Source organism: Penicillium angulare (genome assembly GCF_028827245.1).
Source record: "Penicillium angulare strain IBT 27051 chromosome Unknown utg000003l_segment0_segment0, whole genome shotgun sequence".
Lineage (NCBI taxonomy): Eukaryota > Fungi > Ascomycota > Eurotiomycetes > Eurotiales > Aspergillaceae > Penicillium > Penicillium angulare.
This window is the reverse complement of record NW_026623162.1, coordinates 2,165,575-2,175,439: the sequence shown is the minus strand read 5'-3', so window position 1 is coordinate 2,175,439 and position 9,865 is coordinate 2,165,575. Positions and strand designations below refer to the sequence as shown.

At 49.0% G+C, this 9,865-nt stretch overlaps 4 protein-coding genes across 4 annotated transcripts; 3 read left to right on the top strand and 1 right to left on the bottom strand.

Annotated features, from left to right (window-relative positions):
• Positions 1-47: 47 nt before the first annotated feature.
• N7478_002975 (elongation factor 2) lies at positions 48-2,944 on the top strand (the record flags this gene model as incomplete). The annotated part of the gene is made up of 5 exons (XM_056919189.1): positions 48-55; positions 162-177; positions 296-353; positions 427-2,858; positions 2,927-2,944. 5 exons carry the CDS (start codon positions 48-50, stop codon positions 2,942-2,944), a joined length of 2,532 nt encoding a protein of 843 aa, XP_056782347.1.
• A 774-nt stretch (positions 2,945-3,718) lies between these two features.
• Positions 3,719-6,022, top strand: N7478_002974 (CCCH zinc finger and RRM domain protein; the record flags this gene model as incomplete). Its single annotated transcript, XM_056919188.1, has 5 exons — positions 3,719-3,783; positions 3,864-3,982; positions 4,037-4,585; positions 4,644-5,626; positions 5,693-6,022. 5 exons carry the CDS (start codon positions 3,719-3,721, stop codon positions 6,020-6,022), a joined length of 2,046 nt encoding a protein of 681 aa, XP_056782346.1.
• A 178-nt stretch (positions 6,023-6,200) lies between these two features.
• N7478_002973 (putative lactoylglutathione lyase (Glo1)) lies at positions 6,201-6,914 on the bottom strand (the record flags this gene model as incomplete). The annotated part of the gene is made up of 1 exon (XM_056919187.1): positions 6,201-6,914. The coding sequence occupies one exon, from the start codon at positions 6,912-6,914 to the stop codon at positions 6,201-6,203; it is 714 nt and encodes a 237-aa protein (XP_056782345.1).
• A 1,743-nt stretch (positions 6,915-8,657) lies between these two features.
• N7478_002972 (uncharacterized protein) lies at positions 8,658-9,381 on the top strand (the record flags this gene model as incomplete). Its single annotated transcript, XM_056919186.1, has 3 exons — positions 8,658-8,755; positions 8,988-9,064; positions 9,131-9,381. The coding sequence occupies 3 exons, from the start codon at positions 8,658-8,660 to the stop codon at positions 9,379-9,381; spliced, it is 426 nt and encodes a 141-aa protein (XP_056782344.1).
• Between the last annotated feature and the right edge of the window lie 484 nt (positions 9,382-9,865).

The following is a 9,865-nucleotide window of genomic DNA, read 5'->3' as shown; positions in this document are numbered from 1 at the left end:
ATTATTACCCTTGCCTCTAGGGCTATTTCGAGGAAACAACCGTCAATATGGTCAAGTAAGTGGGCTTCCCGTCGTCGAGTTCCATATCAAAGTCGAGGTGGACATGGAAGGAAAAACTTTTACATCTTGGATCATTATACTAACAATGTCTTTCTCTATAGCTTCACCATTGAGGAGGTGTGTACATCAGCAGAATCATCGATATAACTCGGCGGAGGGGTTGTATTTCCCAGGATCTTACCCCTCCTGGCGACCTATATGTGTAGCAAGAGACTAACCACACACTTTTTTACAGATCCGTCAGCTGATGGACCGTCGGGCTAACATCCGTAACATGTCCGTCATTGCTCACGGTATGTCAAAGACAAGTTGATGAAACTCTGATCGTGCAGTTCCTCGTTGGCTAATTCAAGCTTCTCTCTACAGTCGATCACGGAAAGTCCACCCTGTCCGACTCCCTGGTCCAGCGTGCCGGTATTATCTCCGCCGCTAAGGCTGGTGAGACCCGTTTCATGGACACCCGTCCCGATGAGCAGGATCGTTGCATTACTATCAAGTCCACTGCCATCTCCTTGTACGCCAAGTTCCCCGACCCCGAGGATCTCAAGGAGATCCCCCAGCAGGTCGATGGTCACGAGTTCTTGATCAACTTGATCGATTCCCCCGGTCACGTTGATTTCTCTTCTGAGGTTACCGCTGCTCTGCGTGTCACTGACGGTGCTCTGGTCGTCGTCGACTGTGTCTCCGGTGTCTGTGTCCAGACTGAGACTGTTCTGCGTCAGGCCCTGACCGAGCGTATCAAGCCCGTTCTGTGTATCAACAAGGTTGACCGTGCTCTTCTCGAGCTCCAGGTCTCCAAGGAGGATCTGTACCAGTCCTTCTCCCGTACCATTGAGTCCGTCAACGTCATCATCGCCACCTACTTCGACAAGGCTCTCGGTGACGTCCAGGTCTACCCTTACAAGGGTACCATTGCTTTCGGTTCCGGTCTGCACGGTTGGTGTTTCACCGTCCGCCAGTTCGCCGTCAAGTACGCCAAGAAGTTCGGTGTTGACCGTCAGAAGATGCTTGACCGTCTCTGGGGCGACAACTACTTCAACCCCAAGACCAAGAAGTGGACCAAGGTCGGTGAGGCTGATGGCAAGCCCCTTGAGCGTGCCTTCAACCAGTTCATCCTGGACCCCATCTTCAAGATCTTCGCTGCTGTCAACCACAACAAGCGTGATGAGATCACCAGTCTTCTTGAGAAGCTCGATGTTAAGCTCGCTGCTGATGAGAAGGAGCTCGAGGGCAAGGCCCTCCTCAAGGTCGTCATGCGCAAGTTCCTTCCTGCCGCTGACGCTCTTCTGGAGATGATCTGTATCCACCTTCCCTCCCCCGTCACTGCCCAGAAGTACCGTGCCGAGACTCTGTACGAGGGCCCCATGGACGACCGTGCCTGCATTGGTATCCGTGACTGTGACCCCACTGCTCCTCTCATGCTGTACGTCTCTAAGATGGTTCCCACCTCCGACAAGGGTCGTTTCTACGCTTTCGGTCGTGTCTACGCCGGTACCGTCAAGTCCGGTGTCAAGGTCCGTATCCAGGGTCCTAACTACCTTCCTGGCAAGAAGGAGGATCTGTACATCAAGGCCATCCAGCGTACCATTCTGATGATGGGTCGCTTCGTTGAGCCCATTGATGACGTTCCCGCCGGTAACATTGTCGGTCTGGTCGGTGTCGACCAGTTCCTGCTCAAGTCCGGTACCCTGACCACCGACGAGACTGCCCACAACATGAAGGTCATGAAGTTCTCTGTCTCCCCCGTTGTCCAGCGTTCCGTTGAGGTCAAGAACGCCCAGGATCTGCCCAAGCTGGTTGAGGGTCTTAAGCGTCTGTCCAAGTCCGACCCCTGTGTCCTGACTATGATCAACGAGTCTGGTGAGCACGTCGTTGCTGGTGCTGGTGAGCTTCACCTTGAGATTTGTCTTAAGGATCTCGAGGAGGACCACGCTGGTGTTCCCCTGCGTATCTCTGACCCCGTCGTTTCTTACCGTGAGACTGTCACTGAGCAGTCCAGCATGACCGCTCTGTCCAAGTCCCCCAACAAGCACAACCGTCTGTACATGACTGCTGGCCCCATGGAGGAGGACATCTCCCAGGCCATCGAGTCTGGCAAGATCAGCCCCCGTGACGATTTCAAGGCTCGTGCCCGTGTCATGGCTGACGAGTACGGCTGGGACGTTACCGATGCCCGTAAGATCTGGTGTTTCGGTCCCGATACCACCGGTGCCAACTTGCTGGTTGACCAGACCAAGGCTGTTCAGTACCTGAACGAAATCAAGGATTCCGTTGTCTCCGGTTTCCAGTGGGCTACCCGTGAGGGTCCTGTTGCTGAGGAGCCCCTCCGCTCCGTCCGCTTCAACATCCTTGATGTTACCCTGCACGCTGATGCCATTCACCGTGGTGGTGGTCAACTTATCCCCACTGCTCGTCGTGTCCTGTACGCCGCCGCTATGCTGGCTGAGCCCGGTCTCCTCGAGCCCATCTTCAACGTCGAGATCCAGGTTCCCGAGCAGGCTATGGGTGGTATCTACGGTGTCCTTACCCGCCGTCGTGGTCACGTCTACTCCGAGGAGCAGCGCCCCGGTACCCCTCTGTTCATGGTCAAGGCTTACCTGCCCGTCAACGAGTCTTTCGGTTTCCCTGCCGATCTGCGTTCCGCTACTGGTGGTCAGGCCTTCCCTCAGTCCGTGTTCGATCACTGGGCTGTTCTGCCCGGTGGTTCTCCTCTGGACCCCACCTCCAAGCCCGGTCAAGTTATCACTGAGATGCGTAAGCGCAAGGGTCTCAAGGAGGTTGTTCCCGGCTACGAGAACGTAAGTTTTGTTTCGCATACTCTACTACTACACGACTTTGAACAGTCTACTAACACATCTTCCTCTAGTACTACGACAAGCTGTAAAAATGTTCACCGGTCGAATAATCATAGTACCAGTCAACGCGAAGAATCTTTTGTTATGAGATTGATGAATGCAATACAATTTCCCAGTTCAATCAAAAATACATTTTCGCATCGATGCGGAAATGCTTCCTATATCAATTTTTTGCTCTAGAACATGCGGAGCTTCTAGGGATTTCAGGGTCCTTTGAACGCTCGCCAGCATTCTGTTTCCATATTTCCCTTTTTCACGTCTTTTGATGATTACGTTCTTTGGCTTTATTTTTTGTGTTTCTTTTGTTTTTTGCTGTAGTCTAGCTTACCAGATTGGAGATGAAATCAAAATGGTATGCTAGACAAAACCTGGCGTCCCGCGTGAGTAGATTTGTAGAACAAACGTAGCTATCAGTTTTTTACATGTAGATACGGCCCGGTGCTATTAGTAGCTTCTGCAGATAAGATGATTGCCGTCATCCCAGCCCTGAAATCCTGTATGATCACGTGACGACAGCGCGAAGGCGCGTTTTCAGAAATTCTGTGCTCCCAGACCTCACTTTTTTATTATCCACCACGTCCATTTGATATGGCCGAGCTGATTCTGCGTTTACTTTGATACCCCTTCCTATAGGACAACAATATTGTTTTTTCGCCAGACCCACTCCCCCAATTGCTATTCTTGATCGTCTGCAGCTTACCGTGATCCGGAATCCCTGCACCTAGCGCCCATACGTACTTATTGAATCGCCCTGGACTTCAAGTCTCGCTCAACGCTTGTCGGCGAGTGGGATTAATCTCATGATGCAATTCACTGACGAAGAAGCTGAGCGGGTGAAGTCATGGGTTGTGAGGAAACTGGAAGACATGTACGTTGAACCTACCTACCTACCTTGGGTCTCCATAGCTCCTTGAGCCTCAAACTCTTGACTTACAATTACTTATACAGCTCCGATGCGGATTCCGATGTTCTTGCCGACTATGTCCTTGCGCTCATCAGAACTGATGCCCCAGACGAAGAAATTCGAAAAGCCTCCGTAGAAAACCTGGAGGACTTTTTACGAGAGAGTGCGCTTGCCTATTCCACTCTGTGCCATTTCACCTAATGCTGACATCCACCAGATACTGCCTCGTTTGTTGAGGATTTATTCAGCTTCTTGAAGCTGGGTCTTCCCGCCCCTCCACCTCAACACACCTTCTCCCCAGCCGCCCAGCCATTCAACCCTCCCTCCGGCCCAAGAAACGACTTCAACAACCGAAAACGGTCATATAATGAGGGATTCCAAGGCGATCAGGATCGCGACGATGGCGCGTTCCAGAACCGCCAGTTTAAGACCCCGCGACGGGGCCGCGGTGGTGGCCGCGGTGATTGGATGGGCGGCGGTCACATGCAGCAAGGTCAATTCCCCGGGCAGCAGGGTGGATTTCCCATGATGCCCGGATTCCCTGGCTTCGATCAAAATGATCCGATGGCCGCTATGATGGCGATGCAGGGAATGCAAGGAATGGGTTTCCCGCAAATGCCCGGAGGCATGCCTATGCCAGGGATGCCTGGCCAACCGGACATGGAAAACCTCGCCAACCAGAGCTGTCCTTTCTACGAGACGCAGGGCATCTGTTATATGGGTGCAGCCTGTCCATACAAGCATGGTGCTCCAGGCAAGAATGATGGTAAGGATGATACTCGTGTCCCGCGCAAGACGAACAATAGGCTAATTTTCTCTACCAGAATACGATCCCAAAGCCGCGACTTTTATGGCGAGAGATAATGAGTCTTTCCGCGGTGATCGAGGCCGCGGTCGTGGGCGCGGTGGGCATAGCGGGCGAGGAGGACGTGGCCGGTCCGACTTCTCTTCTGCTGGTCCCAACGAAGACCGTTCGATCACAACTATTGTGGTTGAGCAAATTCCTGATGAAAAGTTCTCTGAGGAAGCTGTGCGCGAGTTTTTCTCCCAGTTTGGTAGTATTACAGAGGTTACGCTACAGCCATTCAAGAAGCTAGCTCTGGTCAAGTTTGAGACATTCGCTGAAGCGAAACAAGCGTGGTCTAGCCCGAAAGTCATATTCGACAACCGGTTTGTCAAGGTTTACTGGTCCAAGCCTAAGGATAGGAATAGCGACGCTCAGCCTGAAGTGCCCGCGTTCAACCAAGAAGAGTTTGAGAAACAGCAGGAGGAGGCCCAAAGGCTACATGAGGAGAAAATGAGGAAGCGACAGGAGACTGAAAAGGCAAAGGAAGAGCTTGAGCGTCAGCGAGATGAGCTTATGAAGAAGCAACAAGAAGAAAAAGCACGCTTGATGCAACGTCTAGGTGTCTCATCTGGTAATGGCACAGAGACAGCTGACATCCAGACCGACACTGCCGCTGATGATGAGAATGTGAGCGATGAGACAAAGCAACTACGCGCGCAATTGGCTGCTCTCGAGGCAGAGGCACAGACCCTTGGCCTTGATCCCTCCAACGCGGACCCATCGGGCCAATTTGGCCGTGGCGGATACCGGGGTCGTGCGGGCTACCGCGGCCGAGGTGGATATCGGGGACGCGGAGGCTATGATCCTTCATATCGTGGAGCATACCGGGGTCGCGGTGGCTTTGCTCCTCGTGGACGAGGTAGTAGCGTGATGCGTCTAGATAACCGACCACGAAGAGTTGCGGTGACTGGCGTTGAACTCCACTCAGACAAAGACGAGGCTTTGCGTCAACATCTAATTGTAAGTTTCAAAGGGAATTCCCACACTAGCGTTATGAATGACTTTGCAAGCTAATAAATGATTCAGGGCATCGGCGAATACGAGTCTATCGAGCCAAACCCCAGCCAGTCTGACTCGGTCATCGTGGCTTTCAAGGAGCGTTACCAAGCTGAGAAATTCATGTTCAGTCCTTGGAATATCCCAACAGTGGGAGAAGTCCAGCTCGCATGGATTCCTAACCCGCCAATTACCCACCCCGCCACCACACCTTTAGAGACGAAGAACGGCTTTGGCGAGGACGAGCAGGATACTGCTATGGATACCACAGACCAAGCGCCAGCTGTGAGCGCACCGCCTCCGCAACTATCACGAGATATGGATTATGACGTTGCTGAGGATGATAGTTGGGGTGCATAGTAATATCTTTCATTCAATCTCACGTTGATGTACTATCAGAGCTTCTGTACATAGGCTACATGTATCTCGTGTTTTCAAGAGAAGAGGATACCTACCCACTCTTCTCATTCGCCTCCTCACATCTCCTTCTATAAAGTCCCTCATAAAATATACAATAATAGATCTCTAGAAACTTGATCTACATCTCCTGTGGCATCAACTCAATCATATACCCATCAGGATCAGCAATCATAGCAAACTGCTCAACGAACCATGCATAGTTCCCATGAATCTCCCCCCTTCCAACCCCCCTCTCAGCCTCCCATTCACTCAAAGGAACATCCTCCCTCGAACAAATACCGACATCCTTCAAAATCCTCACTCCATCCTGCTTTAGTCTCTCCACCGCCTCCTTAACATCCGGAACCGTAAACCCAAGATGCGCAAATCCCAAATTCGGCGGAACATTTCCATTAGATACCCCCATTCCTTCTTCTGTCCCTGCATTTGTTTCCGACCTTGTCCCTACGTCTGTGCCAACCACACCCTTCTCACTCCCATGAACATGATAAAGCTCAAGTAACCCACTACACTTCATAAGAACTGGTATCGCTGCCGTTTTCCCCGCCCAATTCCCCACTTCCCCATCCTTCGTATCAGGAGGCGGATAACCAAGGTAATAAATTGTGAAAGGGCCTGCATTCATACTAAATACCACTCGCATGCCTAGCAGATCAATATAGAAGTGTAATGAGCGGTTTGGATCTGTAATTCGGAGAGCGAGATGGTTGAGGCGATAGTTTTTGGTTGCGGGGTTTAGACTTTGTGGGTTTATTGATGGTGTTGGGCCCCCTGGGGAGAATTGACCTTCCTTTGTTGGAGGAATATGGATAGAGATTTTGGTTTCTGACATATTTGGGGGTTTGGGGGTTTTGGAATGCTTTCTTGAGGTTATGGTTGTTGATGAAGATGATGCTGTGGATAATTCAGCTACACTAGCGGGGAAAGTTGGAGATTGGAGATAGTTGAAGTCTATTGTGGATTTATGGCCGGGTAATACAGCCGGATGGCCAATTCGATGAGCAAGAAGGAAGTCATGTTTTAGCTATCTGTCTAGCTTACATATTGCGGATGATCCGCCAGAAATCCAGGACAATGTCACCTCCTTCTGTAAGTACGTCTTCAAACGCAGCATGTTTCCCCGCTGCATGCTAATTCAGTATATATACTGACCTTGGAACTCGAACTTTAATATAGCTGCAATTAATGTAAACATGACAGTTGAGTGAAGGGCAATGATTTCACTTGCTTTGGAAGGGGGATAGAAGGACTCGGAGAGCTGGAGACAGTACTAATTGATACATTCAGAGGGATTATATCTCATCAGATTTGGAAAATACAGTATATGTATAGTTAGTGAGTAGACTGAAATATAGTACCCAGTTCTTGAGAATGCTTTGACTGTATAGTTTGACAGGCTAAATTTAGACAGCACTCTATGTGGAGCCGAATAGAGCCAAGTACTTTTTGGCTCAAGCTCGGCCTGGATATTACAATTTTGAATCAAACTCCGCTGTTCTCGATACATTCATTATGTATGCTTACCGGCTCTAACGGGGTTATACCCATTTTCAGGATGATCAAGATCAATATATGACGTATTGTTGGCCCCCCCTACTGAAGCCATGGCCCCATCTGCAGAATAGAAACCCAGACCCCTCAAATACGGCGATATCCGTGATTCAGGATTTACATCTAACCAATTCAGGTGCCTTTCGCGGAATTATAAGCTGATTGGAAGAAACTATATCCACATTTGCCTTCAAACCGCCCCATTCGGCTACACAGCGTACTTACGAATGCCCTGTTGTAGATCTTGTTCTAAATTAGGTCAACCTGTAACATTGTACAAGCATTGTGATTCACAATTATTTACAATTCTTTATTCATCTATTTTCCAAGGATGCTTCAGCCCCCAATCTTACACTTCTTCATGGACTGCATAACCCATAGATAGGTGCGAGTCGAATAATGCTATGGGGGCTTTACTGACCACGCGGTCTTCGGTCCGTGCTTTTCCCTTGTCTTCTTTATCATTTCACATCTCCTGGACCTCAGTCAGTGTATATGTTTTATCCGTACCACAATGACAGATTGGGCGAAATTAGCATATGCAGGGACATGTGCAACATGGCCATGGACTAGCCTGTCTACGTGGTTCTTTGCGACCCGAACGATTTCCCGACTTACACTAACTAAAGATGCGATCACCTCTGATGATATAATTATTTCAATATCTTGGGTTTGTTCATGCCAACTACTATGTACCAGATATCCAATAAGGTGCCAACTCGACTGACTTTTCTTCTTTCTAAAAGGTCTTTAACATCGTACGACAAATAGGTTTTCAAATCGCACTTAATTATACGAGCCAAGTTACCGAGAGTAGTCGCCCCGAGACGATTCCCAATGCAGCTTTCTGGGCCATCTTTGCGGACGCGTGGTCGTTTTTCAGTATCAGTCTACCTAAACTAGGCGTTGCGATTCTGCTATGCAGAATCTTTCGCACGCCACCATGGCTCAAATGGACATTTTACTCATACTGCATTGGACTGGATGTTCTATCTTTTATCGGGTTTATCATCACTTATGAACAATGTCATCCTGTGGCTGGGCAGTGGGACCCATACAATCACCCGAATGCCCAATGCTGGAACAGAGATACGCAGACAATTTACTCCTGCGTCGTCGGTGGTAAGTCTACTGCATTCGACTCTTCAAAGTTACAAGAGCTGTCACTGATATAATGCAGCCATCTCCGCCGCTCTTGATATTATTTTCTCTGTTTATCCTGGGGTTGTGATATGGCGACTGAATATGCCGAATTGGAAAAAGATTAACACAATGCTGCTAATGGGGCTTGGAGTCATGTAGGCCAGTCTTATTATCCTCTTCTTGAACCATGCACTAATATGTGCATATCCAGTTCCTTCGCCTGTGCCGTTAAAAAGCTCATATCTAGCTCGCAATTGATCGGGAATGATGAAACCGATACATACCTTTGTGAGTATACACATCTCTATCTAAGGAATAGTGATTAACTTTAGTAAGACCATGCTATCAATATAGGTATTTGGAACGGCATCGAGAATGACTTCGTTCTTTCTGCCGCTTGTCTGCCTTCGATCCCGCCAGTCTGTCGCTTTGTGCGCAGCTTTGTCAAAACACGAGTCTTGGGTATGCCAGCTTCAAAAGCTGGAAGCAAAGGAAGCGAATATGTTACGTTTGGCAGTGAGTTTTCGAGCAGGCATTCCGAAAGAAACTCGGGGAGGCATAGTGATGCTCGCGATAGTATTGTAGGGTTTGAATCAATGTTATGAAGGGCATTCAATGCGGAAAGCTTTATGGGACCTGCCGAAATTGAGTTTCACGGTGGTGTTGAACAACCAAAAAGCACCCACTGCGGAAAAAAGTACCTACCTTAGATCTATCAAAATAGAGCTAGTGCCGCTTTGCATTTACTAATTCTTACATGTATACACCTTATCAACTTCAAAATTTGTTAATTACGAATGACTCATCCCGCGAGTAGGTAGAGATGTTCGAGGAGTCGGCAGTCGGTGTATCCATAGCACCTGGTCATTTATGTATTGCTTAAAATAGAATTCTGGAAATCTCATCTGTGAAAGAGGTACATGTAGTCAATCAAGCTAACATGGTATGATGTCATTTCGTGGATACAGAAACTGCATCTGGCATTCAAAGAGCCACAGCATAGTTCACATGAAAATATAAACATGGTGATATAATATGCAGAGGGAAAATGTGCAGCGAGGGTATATTGTCCAAAGGGTAAAAGTGGAT